Here is a 19,141-nt window from a genome sequence, read left to right on the forward strand (position 1 = left end):
CAACCACCCTCCATGGGCTAAATGTAGATTGCATGCTTCTGTGGGCAGGGACCTTTCCTTTAGCACACCGAGCATACTCCACAGAGCACAGGGTGGGTATCATGCATGTACAGAATGCTAATACCAATGGAAGTCAGCGTGGAAGACAAATAGCAGTGGCTTCTACCACCTCCTTTGGCTGGTGGCTCAGCTACACCCCTATCTGGACAGGAAGAGCCTCATTTCAGTAATCAATGCTCTGGCAATCTGCAGTTTACGCGTAGATTGCTGCAATGCACTGTGTGTGCCCTTGGAGACTGTTTGAAAGCTGCAGCTTGTGCAGAGTGTGGCAGCCCCCTGCCCTGGGGAGAACTATGTGAGCGCTGGCCCTGCCCTCCAGAAGCTGCCTCGGCAACGGAGGTCTCCTGCCCTGAGCTAGTGCTCCCTGTTGCTGGGCGGCCCCTTACGCTCAAGACCCTGCCCTGCCCCGGCCCTGCCCCGGTCCCCGCAGCTCAGCTGCCCCAGCCCTGCTTCAGTCTCTCTTGCCCCTGTGCCTGGGCCTCGCTCCTCTGCTGCACTTGCTCCAAAGGTACCCTCTCCTTCTGTGACCTCTCTAGCTCTTTCTCCAGGTTCATGTTTACCTACTTTTGGCTTGGACTGCAGACTGGACCTTGGCTGATGCTTGGGGTTCAGTTCTCTGGGTCCTGGTGTTCATAAGTGCCATGCCTTGGACTCTGACAGATCCCCTCTCAGATGCCCAGGCTGCTCCTCCCTTTCCCAGCAGGGCTGCCGCCAGATCCTGGGAGCAAGCTGTGGAGTCCTCCCCAGGAGCAGACCCCTCTTTCAGGGGGTTAGAGAGGCACCTGTGGGCAGATCTCCATCCGGTCAACTCCCGCAGCCATGGAAGCTGCCTCTAAATGGTGCTTTCAACATTCGCTGAAGGTCTGAAGGGTCCATTTGCTCATTCATGCACAGGTGGGATGAAGGTGTGGGTGGCACTTGAACGATAAAGGTGGTGCACTGCAAGGAGCAGGAGTCTGCGGAAGAGGAACTGGAAACCCCGTGCAGCTACTCGGGCGACGGACAACTGCCCCCTCCCTCTGCGCCACGAGTGCATCAGGATGGCGCAGCGACCGAGCAGACCGTCACTGGAGAAGCCGGCAACTCTGCTTGCCTTCTGGAGTGGAAGGGCAGGCACGCCATCTTCAGGGCTGCTTCTGAGAACTCAGTGAAAGAATGGGAAGTGCAAGCCCAGGCTGGAGAAACCAGGCGCTACGAAGGCTTCTCCAACCAGGACTGCACCGAGCAGCAGCGTTCAAACTCTGGGAGGAGCAAGGACTGTCTTGTGGGGTGACAAAGGTCTCATGGAGAATCAGTCCTTGCAGGGGACCCCTCCTTTCCAGATCGGAAGTGCCCAGCAAATGAAGGATTTCCTGTCCCTTCCCAGCTGTACTGTCCTCAGCACGGGAGAAGGGAAAGCCCTCAGGCTGGATCGGACCAAGGGTGCATCTACCCCAGCCTTCTGCTCACATGAGGGCCTGCCCGATGCCTGCCATAGGCAAGACGGGAAGGCAGCTGCCTGCTCCTGCCCACTCCCCAGCTCCTAGGCACACTGCCCACCACCGGATGCAGCCTAGGGTGATCAGGGCCAGGAACTGGTGACCACCTTCCTGCCACGATGGGATCCAATCCCCTTTTAAAACCATCCCAGTTGGTGGCAGAAAGAGCAGGAGGGACTTCCAGGTAAAGGAGGACAGGCTTACCTCAATGTGAAGTAAGGTAATACACATTAATATCCTGGGGAGCGGGGGTAAGATAGTGCCTTCCAGACACATTCGAACTGCAGCACTCAGAATTCCCAATCAATGGCCCTGCCGGATGGAAATTCTGGGAGTTGGGATCCAAATACCCCTGAAGGCCACCTGATTGTGGAAGACTAATTTATATGTCCCACTGTTCTAGTAACCAAAGAAGAGAACGTAAAATAATGAAAGTCAAGAAAGCTAATATTACTACATCTTTTTAAATCTCACCCTGTGATTTTTTTTCCCTTTGAGGTGTGGTTTTGTTTTGTTTTGTAACACAATAAAAAGAAAAAGAACACAGAAAGCTAATGTTATTCCTCACCCTTTCCCGAAGACTTTTGACAGGCATCTCCGGTCCTTTCCCTTTTGTGCCATTGCAATGGCTTTTGCTGTCTCACTTCAGATATTTTTCCTGTAGCACCTACATTTTCCAGCTGAACATTTTATCCCATATTTATTAAGCAAGAAGCAACATTCATTTCGTGTGGCCTTATTTTTCCATTCTGCAGACAAAAGGCACCTTGTGTTGGCTACTCCCGTTCTGACTCGTTCCAAAATAAAGGGCTTCTTTGTTTGTGCTGCTCGCAGGCGCTGGATGGCGGCTGTCCATCTCTGGAAAGTGGGGCGTGAGGCCCGGGCAAACGCTGCAAAATTACAGGCACGGAATTTCAAAACAGCAAATTGTGCTTTGTTTCTGCACAGCAGACCCCCACTGGCCACTGAAACCTGTCTGAATGAGTCAGCTTCTGGAATCCAGCACCTGGCACAAAACATTTGCTGCCTCCAGCCAAGGGAAGGGCCGATTTCATATCCCAGGTTCACAGGGGTGCTTTGACTTCAGACTCCTGGGACTTATTCTGAGCCAGGAGCAACATACTCTTGCAAGCCAGGTGGGCATATGCCAGGAATTAGGGAGCAGGATGCTTCTGGACATCCTCGGGCAGGAATTTGGACAAGCACCAGACCCACACAGCAGATCTTTGCACACTTCGGGGGTACTTCCCGACAGGGGCCTCCTGGGGCCGGCAGAGGGAAGGCCCTGGGCCGCCATCCCAGCTGTTCTGCTCATGGGTGTGATCCTAGGCACGTTTAGAGAGAAAACAGGCCTACAACCTCCTCGAGGTAAGCCATGCGCAGGATGGAACCGGCGAGAAAACGCAGGCGAGTGTGGGGGCTGACACTGGGGCCCCCACTCCGCTTGGGAGCCTCGCGTGGAAGCGCCCCTCAGCTTTCAGCCAAGTCCTATGAGGGGAAGTGGCTTCGCCCGCCCACCGCACATCACTCGGCGAACCGCCAGGAAGTCCCGACCCACGCGCTGCCCGGCTATGCCTGCCTGCGGGGGCAGGAAAGCAAAGCTCGCCCTTGCATACGCTGCGCGGGGAGCGTGGCTCCTGAGGGCATCCCAGCTGCAATGTCGGGGAAAAGGAGGGGAAGCTCCGGACTTCAGGGCAAAGCCCCAGGCAGAGGGATCCGGGTAAGGGGCGCGGGAGGTGGGCCACATGCGGCCCAAGGCCCGCTCACCCACGGGCACTGGATGCGACCCGCGTCCTGGGGTGGCCGGCCCTTTATTCCGGCAGGTGCCGCTGAGCAGCAGGGAGAGAGAGGGCCTCCCCGACATCCTTGGGCGCACATTCCCGCCTTTTCTCTTGCTTTCGCGGTGGCCGTCTTTTTACAGTTTACTTCACTGCAAGTTCTTCGGGGCAGAGATCGGTTTTTTCGATTCTGCGCCAAGCGCCGCGCTCCGGAGCGTTCAGGCGCAAATCGACTTCCGAGCGCGAAGGGGCCATCCGGCCGGGCCGCTCGGCCTTCCGTTTCTCGTCACCCTCCTTCCCTTACTGCTGCTCCCGGTCGCCGCCCCGTGGCGCCTGCAGCGGGGCCGGCCTTCCGCGGCGCCGCCCACCCAAGGCGGGGCCGGCCGGGGCCGGGACTGGGGGCGCTGCAGCTCCGGGGCGTCCCGAGGCGCTGGTCGCGGGTCCCGCTGGCCAGGTCGGTGTGCGCGGCGCGGCGCCCTCTTTCCCGGGCAGCTCGCGCGCGCGAGCATCTTTTCCGCCCGCAAAGCGGTTCACCGGGACAGCGCCGCTTCTCCGGGGATGGGGCAGCTTGGCGCCCCGCTCCGCGTGCCCGGGAGCGCAGCCTTCTTACGAACGTGGAGGGTGAGGGGGAAGCTGGACGGGCCAGCCGGTGGGACGCGCTCGGGGGCTTGTTTGCGAAGGGTGGAGGAAGCAGCTTGTGATGAGAAAGGAAAGGGGCGAGAGGAGGGGTCGGAGGAAGAAGCCCGAGGGCTGAAGCAGAGGCGAGCGGCGTGGGCGTGGAGGAAGGCGGGCAGAGACAATGCGACATGCAGGCTTGCTCGGGCTGCGCGAAGCGTCCGCAGGCGCAGCCCTCCTGCCCGGAGTGGGGGGGAGCTGGGCCCCCCGGAGTGCGCGCGAGCGCCTTCACCCTTTTGGAAGGAGGGCGGGAGAAGTGGGCAAGGCGCGCGCCCCTTCCTTGTTCAGGCAGGGAAAAGAGGCATGGAAAACTGTTTTAAAGACGAGCCCTCTCTTTGGGCATCAAAACGTTTAAAACCTTTTTGCCGCCCCCGGCACAGCAGAACGATAGAGTTTCCGAGGGCTCAGGGAGTTTCGGAATTGTTCTAGCGGGGCTGCACGGCGTGGTTTCTTTTTTTCCTGAAACAGGGCGGAATCTTCAGTGCAGAGCCAAGACCTTTCTGGAAAGAGAGCAACATTCCTGGGCAAGGGAAAACCTAGCTGGAGCTTGATAGATTCCTCACTTCAATTTCAAACATGTCTAGTGCCTTTCAGGGCAGAAGCCTCCGTCTTGCTCTAGGGTTTCCCAGTGGCTGTGGGAAACTGGTCTCCCTCCCAGCTGCTCTGGTGTGCTCGGAAGGGAGCCCTACTGTGCCCAGAGGAGCACCCCCCCCCCCGAGTGTGTGGATTCAGGCAGGGCTCACTTTAGGTGCCTTTGGGGTGCGCAAGGGAACTTTAGCAGCCACCAAAGGAGCAAGCCGCCCCCTCAGTGCCTCGCCTTCCTGCTGCTTCCGCTGTGGGGTGGAGACCAGACTATCGCGGCCGACCTGAGGGCGGGGAGTAGCCAGGAAGGAGCCCGGCATCCGGTCTGGGTTCAGGAACAGCCGGGCAACCTGCCGGTCCAAGTTGCAGGGCGCAAACCCGCGACTGCCTGCTCCCGAGAGATTTATCGCTTCTCTTTTCTCTTGAGGCTGTGCATGTTTGACGGGAGGGGATTTGTACTTTTCTTCTTGCCCTGTGGGCAAATCTGGCCTGAGCCCCAGATATTCCCAGTACCGATGTCTGCCCCTGTTAGTTAATTAATGTTTAGTTACGTCAGCACTGGATGGGGTGTGGCTGTTCCATCTTTTCCTTCCTTCGATTTTAGTTATGTAGTTATTTTTATCCCATCCTTCAGCATAAAATGTCACAAACAACTACCAGCAAAGGATAAAACTGACATTTAATAAACAGCTGGAGAAGCAGTACAGCGGGAGCAATACTTAGAAAAAGTAAAACTAAGGAGTCACCCAGGAAAAGCTTGAAAGTGTTCTTCCTTTTGCTTAGGAGAGACCAGCGGTGTCAAAGGGGCTACCATTTTGGAAAATTCATCCATCCATCATTTCAGGCAAGCTTCTTAATCTTGGTGTACAAAAAAGGATTTGGATCCAGAATCAGGCTGTGGAGAACTGATTGTTTGCAGAAGATTATTGGAACTAGTCTGAGGGTTAGATCTGTCCCTTGTGTAGGTGAGAGGACTCGTCCAGAAGTCCAATCCAGGCCTGCTGGGGGAACCACTGTGAAGTGGGAACTGGTGAACTGGATTTGGAGGACTGCGAATTTCAAAGCGGAAACTTCAGCCTCTACCTTGGGCCTTGTGTACACAACTCTTCTCCTTAGCCATGGCTCTTTCTCTGAGATTAATTTATAGAAGCATGAGGAAGAGCAGGCAAAATATTGTGCAGTCAGAACTGCATATTGAAAGCAAAAGGTGGTATCAGCATTGCTGACTAACAAGCAGGGCCATGTTTGTCCTGGGTGGCTGCCGCTCCGGGGTGGGCAGTCGCTCACGTCAGCCACGTATTTGACTTTCCTGCAGCGGGGCTGCATGCACGGAGTAGCTCAGGTGTGCCTCCCCCGCCAGATGAGGTGCTTGGCATCCTTCTGTCCTTCACCTCTCTGGATCAAGGAAGTGGCTCTAGCACGCTCTCTAGCAATCTCATCCTGCAAAGCAAGAACAGGCATAGCCCAGATTCCTGAAGATGGGCTGCACAGAGGCATCCTCCTCTTGTTCCAGGAAATGGGAATTTCAGGGTGGAACTGCACAAGCTGATGCATTAGGGGGTCAGGCGGGATCCAGGAAGGTCACGTTCAAAGCTCTGCTGGGTTAGATTGCTGCAGCACATTTTATGCTGGATGGCATGTGGCGGGGGCAGGTGTTGGATATTTTACCTCATTCAGAATGGGACATTGTCTGCCAATTTGTTTTTGAGCCTCGGGTAAAGGACCAGTTTTGACCTAGAAAGGCTTGTGTGGCCTGAGAGCTGAGCAACTTCGTGACAGCCTTTCCCTGTATGAGGCATACAGCAGGGGCGGGGTGGCGGCAGCGGCTTGTTTTGGATCAGGGGATCTGCAGCTGAGCTGGAGGAAAAGTGGTGGGCAAGGAGATGTGGCTGCTAGAGAAAATGTAAAGCAAGAACCCAGTCTGGCCCATGCTCTTTGCTTTTGTCAGGGCTTCTGCCGCACAGCTGCCACCTGTAGCAGTTGCTCTTTGAGGAGGAGGAAGGCACATAGATGTGCAGGGTAGCTCGGTTCCCTTTGAAGCAGGAGGGTTCATCTGGTTGCCTGACGGGGGGTGACCAGGTGAGCTGCTGACTGCACACCTTTCCTGCTTTGGGTAACTGGAGGTTAAGAAGTCCAGAGGCAGGTGGACTTCAGCCTTGTGGAGCTACTTCAGGTTGTTTGTTTTCCAAGTGGAGTCTGGATGGTGCTTATAGAACTAGAAAATTCTGAAATTTCTTTTGAAAACTGAAATGAACCAGTCTTCCTTTCAAAAGCATGCTCCTTGTTACCTCAGGCTTTTTTCTTTGTTTCAGCCATATAATTTACAGCAGATATCTGTTTTACTGAGCCATTGTGAAGCAATTGAGGAGTCAGAAAACCTGGCCCATCCATTGCAACTCAGGTGGGGGTCAGGTAGATCTCCAGATATTTGGGACTTCAGCTCCCAGAAGCTCCTGCCAGCATGGCTAGTGGTCAGGAATGCTGGAAGCCGAGTCCACAGCAGCAGGCCATGAACTTTCCTCTACCCAGTTTGGAGCAGCTCAGCCAGGATTTCTGTTCTTCCAGCTGCTTTGCGATTGCTCAGTGCAGATGGCTGTTCTGGCTAGCTGGGAGGGGTGCTACAGACTTTGACCTCTGAACACTGGGATGCTCGGAGGGCAGGATGTGAGCTGCTTCTCCCCAACGGCTCTGTCTCTGTGCTCCCCGCTGCCCCATGGAGACGGCTTGTGCCAGTTGCCTCGGCTGCTCCGCCTGTTCCTGTGGTGATACTTTTGGAAAGGGTGGCGTCCTTCTTTTAAAAACGCCGTTCCCCAAGGCAGCAGTTCCCTGGAAGGCTCTTTTGCTTTGCTCACCATCTTTTGTACAAGAGTTGCCAGTGCAATTTTGTCTGCTGGCCCAGGTTACTTCCAAAACTTGGTGTCTTTGCTAGACTGAGAACATTTGTCAGATGGATAGTATGAGAGTCTGTTAATTCAGAAGACAGAAGCGGGTACCCAGTAAGCTGCCTCATTTAGCCAGAGCCCAGGCCGGCCTGTACAAGCCACAGAGTGTGTGGCTAGGATGAGCGATACCTCTTCAGACTATGATATCCTTAAAAAACTTCCCTCTGTAGAAAAAAAGAGTTTCCCTTCAGGTAGAAAGATACATAGCATGGCAAGAATGACCAAAAGCTGCCTTTTCAGCTTTCTACCTTTGGGAATTTTTAAATGTTTGTGTTTTTGTTTTATATATGGGAGCATAACATTGTTCTTTTCCAGTTTTGTTCTGGAGCGATCCAGACCATTCTGGCATCTCATGGCTTCAGCTTCTTAAATAGATGCAACTGGTGAACTGGAGGGAGCTGAGTTGACCGCCCCCCCCCCCTTTTCCCCTTGCTTTTGCCTCTTCAGAAGCAGCCCAGCATGCAGAAACCCAGCAGTGTGGATTTCTTTTCTTTGCAGATAAACCAGCAGCAGGAAAAGTTTTCCCTTAACTCTTTGGTGTTATGCTATGGTCAACATCACAGGATCAGAGCTTGGAAAGAGGAAAAAAGTGGGAATCCTAGGAAAAAGCTGTTTTGCAAAAATAGTGCGGCTGTTAAAGGGAAATGCATGTGTGAGTCTGGCTTTTCTCCATCAAGGGGGTTTCTGTATTTGCCACCTGACTGGGGGTTGCTCTGTAGTTCCTTTCTGTTACTGCCATGGGTCTGAGATAAGGAAAAGAAAAGATGGTGTCTCCTGTGCAAGGAGAACAAAAGGCATCATTTCTGCCAGTGCACTGGCTGGCTGGGGGTTTTACGTTTTATGCAAGCAGGGCAGAGCCAGGATAAAGTTGGGGCATTTCAGTGCATCAGCACGTGCCTGCCAAGCCATAAACGGCTCTGTAGGGTTGCAGGGCATAAAAGCAGCGGGAGAACCCACGGTTACACAGCTCTCCTTTGTGCACTTGGCACAAGATCTGGCATAACTCTGAGGAGGATCAGACTGGTCAGTGAGTACTGCTGGCTGTATATGGGGTGTGAACAAGTTGCTTGCCCTCTGCATGCGTGTAAGAGCAGTCTTGCCTTCAGGTGGCCAGCCAGAGGCCTTGAGAAGCTCATAGGGACGGTACGATGGTGAAAATGGTCCGCCTTTCTCTCAAGTACCCGGTACACTGCTTCTGAACAGGGTGGCTCCATCTTGGAACCATCAGGCCTTGCTGCATTGCAGCCTCCTCTGTCTTGGCTGCACAGATGCTCCTTCCAGCTCATGAGCGAAGTCTGCCGAGGTTGCCCTCCTGGAGCCAGGCAAACCATGCAGCATCCCGTTCCCTGGAAAGTCATAAGCACGGCATGGAAGTGATCGACTTGCCCACTCCTGAGCGCCAGAAACGGGGGCACCACTTTCAATTGGGGCGCTCAGTCGCTCTGTGTGGCCGAGGAGAGGTTGGCGTTTCTTCTGGAAGTGTGCCCAAATGCTTTGTTTCTAGTGCCAGCGGGCAGAGGGCAAATGGGGCCATTGTTAGCCCCCCTCTCCAGTTGCTGCCGCTGCTGCCAAACACAGGACATGCGTTGCCGGCAGCAGGGTGAGCCGTGCTGGTGGCTGGGACCTGCCCTTGAAGGCCGGCTTGTTTCTGGACTACGCCTGCAAAGCCCAAAACTTCCGGGGGTGGGGGGAGGTCAGAGGGACCATAAATTTTTCAGTGCTGGGATGTTCAGTACTTTGGGAGCCCCTAAGCACAGGACTTTATTAATTTATTAGATTCATAGCCTACCTGTTTTCTTTAAGAGTGCAAGGTGGCTTCCATCAGTCTCCTGCCGCTGCGCCCAGTCTTATCCCCACAACAACAACCCTGAGAGGTGGTTTCGGCTGAGTGTCTGCAACTGGCCGCGAGTCACCCAGTTGTCTCCATGGCTGAGCAGGGACTAGCACCCAGAATGCCTGAGCCCCTCCACGCCACACGGGCTCACAGGGTATAAAGCAGACTGCTGGTGCTGACACACACGCCATCTGCAGCCCACCCGGCCAACGTCTGGGAATGCTGTGTGGGGCGGAGGCAGCGAAATGCTGGCCGGGGCATGCTCGGAGTTGGAGGCCTTCGCTTGGCCATCTTGGTGCCTCCAGCCGATGATCAGCAGCCATGCCCAACAGTTGGAACAATTACAAAGCCTTTTCCTTTTGGAGGACACGCCTGAGAAGATTGGGGTCTCCCCCATGGGGAGCTCCATGTGACAACGCACAACCCTGCTGTGATGAGGGTCTTTTCTGCTTAACCATTTGTGCAATTGTGTCTTGCTATCTGCTTCAGCACCTCCCTCCCTAAAACACTTGTCTTACTGTGAAGTTTTAAGAATTTGTAGCATGAGAGACTTCAGTTTCTGGCAGTGCACTGAGTAAATTTTGGAATGTGGTGAGAAAAATGTGTGGTATTCCTCATGGGTTCTTGACTGCATCCCAGAGCGCTCTCTAGCTATTGCCCCCCCACCCCCAATTCCTGGAGTGATTGAGTGGGGTGGGAAGGAAAGGGGTGCATCTCATTTCTAATGCTATCATTCTAATGAGCCCACTTAAATTTTGTTCTTTTACTAATGTAAGAAGGGTGGGAACTTGTCATGCTGACAGGCAGCACGTCCTTTTTTCTTTTTGTTGAGATGTCATGGAAAGATCCACTGCATAATTCATGGGATGTGGTCTGTGGGGGATGTTGGTTTAGGTTGCTGCTGGATCTGATCGCTGTTCAATTGGTTGCGCTTCTGTTTGGGGATATTTCTCCAAAAGAATAAGTTGAATCTGGATAGCGTGGCCTTGGACCTGTAGGCTGACTCCATATGTGGATGACAGCATCTGGGATGCTGCTAATGGTTCCACCAGCTGTAGGGCCCTAGACAGTGTCTAGAGAGCCTTAAGATTTTGGAGACCTGCCACCACCATCGAAAAAGAGCTCGGACTTCAGTGCTGGGACTCCAGGCTTAGAGTGCCTCTTGGCCCCTCCCAGCTGGCAGGAGGCACAGTCTCCAAGGTGGAGGAAGCCTCGCAGAAGGGGCGAAATCAGTTCTCCAGTGGAATAGCACGGAGGAAGAGTGTGGATGCAGCCGGCAATTCCATGCATCTTCTGCCTAGCATAGGATGTCCACAGTCGTCCAGGTTCAAAGGATTATGGACAGCCTGACCGGATCACACCCAGAATGCGCTGCTGATTTCTTAGTGGGAGACGCATTTCAATTGGCTGGGAAAGTAAGAATAGTGTGAGAAAGAAATTAACTTTCCCAAAGCTGTGGCTGGAACTGGTTCTCTCCCTGCCTGAAACCCCCCCCCCCCCCACCTTGGCTGTCTTCTCAATTGTTCAGCCACTTTGCAAATTTCTGAAAATAACAGCTGGAAGGAAAATGTGGGTGTTTTCAGTACTGACGTATCTGTCACTGAAGTGCTTGATTGTGCAACCTCAGTGGCCAGCACCACAGGATCAGCCCTGTCTGAACTGGCCTGTGGTGCAGATGCTGGCGGTTGGGTTGGTCTGCTGGTGAGGCTGGAGCAGGGGAGCTGCACTCTCCGTCGGTGTTTGGCGGTCACTTGCAGGCTGGGAACGCTGCGTTCTCTTCAGCTGCTCCTGCGGTTCTTCCTGTAGTGAGAGCCAAAGTAGACATAAGCATTCACATGCTCTCCTCCGCTCCCATCAGCCATACACAAAGTATGGGTGCCCTCGGTCTATTTGAATGTGGGACAGCCCTTCTGCATTTCTTACTTTCCCCATCACACCCTGGGTGAGGATGCGACTGGGGGTCCGGTGGCAGCCTGGTCCCACGCCCTGAGCCGTCGTTCACTTGGCAACCCTCCCCTCCCTGGCTGGTGGCCACAGAGCCAGACGGGAAGGCGGAGGGAAAGGCTGCTTGGGCCTTAGGTCCCCGAGTTTCTGGCCCAGAGCTCCCAAGTCCCCGGTGATCCCGCCCATCCCCTGCCTGGCGGTGTCGTTCGTCCCCACGTGGATCACTAGAAGTGGCTGGTGACCCCCCAGTGGAAGAAGATGCTCTCCTCTGCCTGTCATATGGCAGGCAACAGGCCTCCCTCGCCTCAAGGTCAGGGCGGCACCCCGCTGCCTCAGTGTCCCTTAGCAGGGAGTCCCTGTGCCGGCCTCCTCCTCCTGTGGGTGACATGCGTCCACGTCTCCCTGGCTGTTTCTCAATCAGCCCCTCCCTCAGCCCTCTGTCCAGAGGGGGGCTGCTCCTGGGGGGCCTGGAGAGCTCTCTCGGCCCTCAGGCTCCCCACCTCATCCTCTAGGAGGGACACCTGCTTGCTCCTGGGGCAGGTGTATCCCTGCCTCTCCTGGGGGAGCAGGGCGAACATGTCGCAGGTGTCACAGCAACACACGTGATCCCCACCTGGGCCGTCTCCTGGCCTGACACAGGACACCCCTCGCAGGCCCTGCCGTCTTCCCCCGCCATGTCTGTCCTGCACTACGCTACCCTTCGCTGTCTTTGCATGCCTCGTTCTCCCAGGCAAAACCAGCCAACCAGCAGAGCAGCTTCTCTGCACTGACCGGCTCGCTGCCGCTGCGGCTCCCTCCCTCTCCAGGCGCAAGACCTGAAATAACTTTCGTGAGAGAGCGCTGCGCCGTGGAACACCGCCTTCCTTCTCCTCAGGTGTTTCCTTGCCCCGGAAATGTCTTCCGAGTCGGCCTCCTCGCGCGAGCGCTGCCCGTCTCCGAGAGCCCTGCACCCCCCAGAGGGCCGCCGAGCGCGAGAGCGGTCTCCGTCGCCAATGAGAGGCTGCCTTGTTCCGAGTCCACTCCCGACGCGGAGGACGCGCACCTTCTCAGCGTGAGTATCCAGGGCAGCGATGGCATTGTGTGGCGAGGGACAGTATCCTGCTGAATGTTATCTCGCTGCTGAAAGTCAGAGGCTGAATCAGGCAGCTGGGAGGAGCTCAGATGCCTCCCCGCCGCTGCCCCCTCGCGTGGCACCTGCTGATCGTGCTGGCGAGTGTGCCGCCACCTGCGGGCGGGCTTGTTTAATCCCTGGGTGGGCCCCCCAGGACAGCCTGGGGGCCCTTTTGCCGCCCTGCTCTGCCCTGCCTCCCTGAAGACAAATTCCTCCCCAGAGAAGCCGCTTGCTGCAGAAGTGCGGCAGCCAGCAAGCAAGCCCCTCTGCAGCGCTACAGGAAGTGCCAAGGCGCACGCTGAGCTCATTTGCAAGCTAAATCTCCAGCCCTTCAGGATGCTCCCGTGTAGCCGGGAAACTGGTTAGCTGACCCTTTTAGTGCTCCACAATGCTAAGTTGTTGTAAACGTTAACTATGGAGTGGGAAGTGGGATGAGCAAAATCGTTCCAGGAAAGCGCCATCTTGGTGCCCGGGTGGAGGCCCCGCTGCAGGGGCTGTGCACGGCTCCCCCTCGCTTGCTGCCTGGTGTTCTGCAGGTTGGCCTGGATGACAGGCAGGGAGAGGAAGTGACTCGGCACCGGCTGCCTATGTCACAATCGCCTCCAGGCCAGAAGCTCAGATGTTTGTGGAGGAGGGGATGCGTGGCAGGGAGGGAGGGCAGGCAGGGAGACATGGGAATGGAATGGCCTCACGTGTTTCTCCCTGGTCGGTAGACGCATCACCTCCCGCTCAGTCAGACTGGCTTCTTCATGGCATCTGAACAATTTAGGTCCAGTATCTCAAGGTGAGGATGAGAAGGAAGAAAGGCACCTCCACAAGTTGCTTTGGGGGACTGGGTCCTGTTTACAAGCATAACTTTACCCGTGGGTGATGCCCCCACTGCTTGCTTGCCACCTCCAAGACCTTCCCCTCTGATGGGCACAAACTGTGATCCCCTGAGCAGGATGCAGCCAACCTGTTGTGGCCAGGTGGCCCTGCTGTAGCTCACTCTGCTTCCCAGAGGTGTCCTTTATCTGCACCTGCCAAAATAAGGAGGTTGCCAAACACCCGGAAGGCCCAAGGTGTGCTGATGGATCGTGTTAGTCTTGGCTGGTCCAAGGCGATGTGCGATCCATATTTGCATGTTTCAGGAAGGAATTGGGAGTTGAGAGCGAGCAAGAGAATCACTCAGAAGCCTGCTGGGTTGACCTGGCTGGTTCTTGACCCTCCCCACCTTCAAGGTGTGGCTCGAAGAGCAGGAGAACATGCCATAACCTGTGGTGGTCAGCTAAGGAGTTACAGCTGGAAAATCCTGGGGTAGTTCCCCATAGGAAGGCAAGACTGGCCGGGGAAGGCAAACGCAAAGGGCGAAAAGGAAGACCAAATAAAGACAAGAGGTGGCTTTAACACATCCAAGAAGCCGCAGCCATGGACTCTGAAGGGCTGCATGAGGGGTCACAGACAGGGTGTTTTGGGAGGTTTTGTTCAAGGGGATGCTGTAAGTCAGAGTCCACCTGACTGCATGTAACAGCAGCAGTGAAAGGCTCGGATCTCGGCTGTGCTTGTCCCCCAAGTACCTGCTTGTGTTTCTTCTGCCTAAACGACTCCAGGTGAGCTTTAAACAATCTGCATCCTGGAACAAGAATATTCAGTTTCCGTGGCTGGAACATCTGAAATCTGCAACCTGCTCATGCTGGCATGATTCCTTGGGCTTTTGCAGTGGTTTCTGTCTGGCACTTTCTCATTGTCTCCTTGAGTCATTGGCAAGAAGTTCCATGAAGGGCCCCAACCTGCCAGCCCTGGGAATTTGATGGAGATTTCCCCTGCTTTCTGACATTTCAGCAGGCAGCGATTGTCTGTGTTTTTAAGCATATGGACCAGCAACTTGACTTTTAAAAAATAACCACTGAGATGCTCAAGAAGCACCTGTGCCGCACCTACAAGGCAAAAAGTGGCCTGGGCTAGACTTGCTAGCAGGTCTAGAGCTAAAATGTGGGTAGAGTCTACAGGACGGATAAGGTATTTTGGTTGCAGCCTTAGCCACATCATGGGTGTTGGTTGTACCTTAGTAACATCCTACCCAGAGTCCTAAAGTGCTGGCTTTGACTCATAAGGCCTGGGAGCCAGCAGCAGTCTCTGATGCGAGCCCACCTGGCTTTTAAGTCCTCGGTGGGGGCCCTTCTTCAGGTCACACTACCATCAACACCTGTTGGGTGACGATGTGGCAGGGTCTTCTCATTGTGGGCTCCTGGGCTTTGGAACTCCCTGTGAGGTTGGTCAGACTTTTGCTGGTCCGAATATTTTTTTCCTCAGGCAGGGCCTTTGGCATTAAAGCTAGATTTGCTGTTGAAGGGAATTCGAGTTGGTTGGCTGGTAGAGTTGCTTTATGTTTTAATCTATGTATATTGTAATTGCATATCTGTTATTTGCATTTTACTACATTTATTCATTACATCCTTCTTTCCTTTCAAAGAACTCAAGGTGCCTTGCATAATTCTCCTTTCCATGTTATCCTCACCACAACAACCCTGTGAGGTAGTCTGGGCTGAGGGTCTGGAACTGGCCCAAAGCCACCCAGTGAGCTGTGGCTGAGTGGGAACTTGAACCCAGATTTCCTGAGTCCCAGTCCCAAGCTCTAACTACCACACCCTGCTGCCTCTCACCAGTTGCCTAGAGTGTGGTATTTTTTCCTTGAGAAGTGGGATGTACCTTTAAATCAAGGTCAGATTTAAGGCTTCAACAGCCAGGCTGTGGCCGAGTAGCCATCTTGACTTCTTTCAGCCTTCACCTCATCTTTTGTAGGACGGTGAGAGCCTCTGAAGGGCCCACCTTCAAGGGGGTGTGTAAATGCTTCTGCCGGTCCAAGGGCCATGGATTCATCACTCCTGCAGATGGAGGGCCGGACATCTTTGTGCACATTTCTGAGTAAGTGCTCCTTCCAGAAGGAGAGGGGTTGAGTATGAATCATTTCGTGCAACATGTTTTTAGGATGCCAGACATTCAAAACAGAGCTGCAATGTTTAATCAGTGGAGCAATTCAACCCATTAAATTAAGCCTGGTTTGTTTATTTAGAGCGGCACAGCAATGGAGCCAGCGAGCTGAGAGGCACCCTGGTGGCGCCAGACAGCCCCCTGGCAGGGATGCTTTGCTTGGAGTCCTGCACTGAGCAGGGGGTTGGGCTTGATGGCCTTCTTGGCCCCAGGCTACTCTTCTCGGTTTCCATGATTTAAGATTCAGGGTGCAATCCTATGCATGCTTATACAGGAAGAAGCCTCACTACTCCCAGCATCCCCAGCTAGAAAAAGGGCCTGTCATAGGACCCAAACATGCTTCAGATTGTGCCCATAGTTGATTTTTGTTCTTGCAGGGAGACATTTTCCTTTTTTAAATTTCTTCTTATGTAGGAGCTTTCCAACATGACCCCCCCCCCCCCCGCCCGTAAAGCTTGCAGTGGTACAGTTTGGGAAGCGAGCCACCATTGGATTCATATAAAATGCTCGCAATGCCTGCTTTGCAGTCTGAACTTTCAGTGGGACACACAAAGATTTCCTCCTCCTTTGCAATCCGCCCCCCTTGCCCTGCACATTGCTCTGAACCATCCTAGGTCTCACACTACAAACAAGAAGTGTTATATTGCCACTGCACAAGCGCTTCCTGCACAGTGGCTACCAGTGCTGTCCATTAGTATGTTTGTGCGTTATTTCTGGTCCGTGGCTGGATGTTGCTCTTGCGTTGCTTTCTCAGAAAGGGCCAAAAAGCCCCTTCTGAGACAGAGGTCTGGCTGAAAGAGGCTTTGCACCCCTGCTTTTGGACACCCCATCATCAAAGAAGGGCGTAGAACCCTCTTGATGAGCAGTGGCGTCTGAAGTAATTCCTTTGATGAGCAAAGCACGGAATTGCCCACCACTGAGTGTGAGAACTGCAGTGGCCCACGCACACCACCAATTCTCTGCATCCTCCCGCAGGCAGGAACCAACTCCAAATGTTATAGAGCAGGAGTGACCCAGAGTCCCCTTTCTGGACCAGCAAAAGAGACCCTCTTTGTTTAGGGGCACGATGGTGTCACTTGGTGTCCTGCAGCAGCAGGAGGTTGGACTCGATGGCCTTCATGGCCCCTTTCCAACTCTACTGTTTTATGATTCTCTGGAGATCTTTCCCTTTAATACTGAGACAAAATGGTGCCGCTGAGAAACAAGGACATTCAGAAAATATTCACAGCCTCAGTGATTGTGGAAGTTCTTCAAAAGAGAATCCACTGGGTTCCCCCATGACCCCTTTCCCCCAGCAGAGTCAGTACCAAGCATGTTCAGTAGCCCAGAACAGCTGGAGAAGAGGAAGCAGGGAAGGCGAGAGAGGTGGGACCTTCTGCGGTTGGCTGGAACCCTGCGCAGGTGCATTCTGGTTAGAGGGTGAGGATAAGATGGCCAGACCTGGGAACACAACACTGGGAAGGTGGTATTTCCCAATTCTGGCTCTGGGTTCTCCCAGGCTTCTGGCTGGCAGGATTGCAAACTCAATGCACTATTGGCCTGAGCCAGCAAGGCCGTTCTTTGTGTTCTTCCACTCACAGCATTGATGGGGAGTATGTCCCAGTGGCCGGTGATGAGGTCACCTACAAGGTATGCACCATCCCGCCCAAGAACGAGAAGCTGCAAGCCGTAGAGGTGATCATCACGCACCTTGCCCCCGGCACGAAGCACGAGACGTGGTCCGGACATGTGGTCAGCTCATAGGGCGCCCCCACTGGGAACGGAGTTGACCGAGCGGGCTGAACTAGGGTCTTGTTCGACAGCCGAAACTGACTTGAGTCTGACAGAAGAGTTTTCTGCGTCTTGAGGTGAAACCTTCTAAAACATGATTACTGGAAATGTAAAGCATTTGGGTATTAACACATAGAAGGCAGGGAGAGATGGGAATCTGGGGTTCCCAAGGCCTTAGAGAGACCAGTGGAAGTGGAAATGCCCAGTCCACCCAAACCGTGGGGCAGAGAGAAATGCAGGTTTGAGCCTACAGACCCGCCCAAGAGCTCTGTTCCTACGTGGAAGGCTACCAAAATGCCCACCCAAATAATTGAATGTGGAATTGTTTTCTCACAACAAGCATAGGGAGGGAGAGCGGTGCAAGTGTTCTTATACCAAGGGGATGGTGTGGAAGATGGGATTCTGGCACAAGAGCTAAAGGGTTAACGCTTGCATAGAATTAGATTGTGCTGTGAGTTACTTTTCTCGGTGCCTTCTGGTTTTCTAGCCCCAAGGAAATCCTTGCTGCAAGCTGCAGGGAAATCCCAGCAGCAAGCATGTTTCACTTCTCTCAACTTGTGCCTGACATTTCTACAGATGCTGTTGAAAGAAAAGAGAGCCTGCCTTAACTTTTCATATATACACATTTGATACCTGAGTTTTGTGCCCTGCCATGGTTGGCTAATGATTTGGGCTGATGAAAGCAGCCTTGTTTGCTTAAAAAATAAAATAAAAACCAGCCTTTGATTTTAGGTTGCTCTGTGTGTAACATAACCAGATTCCCCTGGTTGGACTGGTTCAGTCTTTGAATCCTTTCCAGAGTTCTTCCATTGATAGGGTGTATTGTTTCAATCAGGGATGGTGAATTTACAGCTGGTTTCTAACCTTCAGAAAGGTTTGTGGCAAAAGCAAGTTTCACTTTCATTTTAGTGCCAGTTTCAATTGTCTTTGTCAACAGAAAAAGTTCCAAGTAATGTTTATGCCCCTTTTAGGGGGAACAATTAAACACCTGGAATGACTCTCCTTCTGTGGAATTGTATGCAAGGGTTTAACTTCAGTGCTTCCTGTCAGACAAGGGAGAACCCACAGATTTGCAAGACCGTCGGAATTGCTCTGCGCGTCACGAGCAAATCTTCTTCCGGGTGCTGGTAGGGGTGTGAGCAGATGTTGACGGAGATGAAGGTGTTGTTTAAGCAAACTACATGCAGAAAGGACTTGCTGGTCTGGACTTCCCGGCATGCCCTGGCCAAAGGCACAGCCAGGCGTGACTAGCGGACCTCTGAGGGCAGCAGGCAGGTGTGCTTGGGCAACTTCAAGGGGCCTCACCCCAGCAGGGGGCCATGGGCTCCCCCTCCCACCCCGCTTGTGCTCCCACCCCCTCTGCCAGGGCAACAAGAGCCACCTCCCACTGCCTCCCGGCTCTCGCTTTGCCCTGTAAGCCAGGACGAGGAGGAGGTCGGGGACCAGAGCAGCTGCGGCCCTGGCAGTGTCCTCAGCTCTCCAAGGCCGGTCAGGTGCCTCGGCCAGCTGCGACAGCGGGAACCTCTGAAGAGCTGGGCGCGCCTCCAGCGCCAGGCCAGCAAAAGGGATGCGAACGCCTGGAAAAGCCCTGAAAAGGGCTGGGTGGGGGCCAGAAAGCCTTCTCCTCCTCGGACGATTTGGACAAACGCTTTCTCTTTTTTTCTGGATTGTGCTGGCCACCCCCACCCCCTCCACCCCAATTTTTTTAAGTGCTTCACATCACTGAGCCTAGCTTAGCTGCCATTGTTTGGAAAATGCAACATGAGCTCTTTTGGAGGGAAAAACGGCTTGCTCAGCAATTGCCTGCCTTCCTCTTTGCTGGGGTTTTGTTTGTTTAATCACCTGTTATTGGCAGCAAGTAAGATGGGTGCCAGCAAGAGAAGAAATTGAATTACCTTCTAGGTCATTACAGCAAAGAAGTCACAGGAGATGTTATCACTGTGGGTGGCTTTCATTTTTTTCTTGCCACTTTAATGATTGAATTGATGTTTGGCCTT

At 53.9% G+C, this 19,141-nt stretch overlaps 1 protein-coding gene across 1 annotated transcript; it reads left to right on the plus strand.

Annotated features, from left to right (window-relative positions):
- The first annotated feature begins 3,711 nt into the window (after positions 1-3,711).
- Positions 3,712-17,870, plus strand: CARHSP1 (calcium regulated heat stable protein 1). The gene is made up of 4 exons (XM_044452584.1): positions 3,712-3,770; positions 12,168-12,344; positions 15,186-15,308; positions 16,955-17,870. Exons 2-4 carry the CDS (start codon positions 12,187-12,189, stop codon positions 17,115-17,117), a joined length of 444 nt encoding a protein of 147 aa, XP_044308519.1. The 5' UTR covers positions 3,712-3,770; positions 12,168-12,186; the 3' UTR covers positions 17,118-17,870.
- The last annotated feature ends 1,271 nt before the right edge of the window (positions 17,871-19,141 follow it).

This window comes from Varanus komodoensis, unplaced genomic scaffold (genome assembly GCF_004798865.1).
Source record: "Varanus komodoensis strain SLA01 unplaced genomic scaffold, ASM479886v1 scaffold73, whole genome shotgun sequence".
NCBI classification, from domain to species: Eukaryota; Metazoa; Chordata; class Lepidosauria; order Squamata; family Varanidae; genus Varanus; species Varanus komodoensis.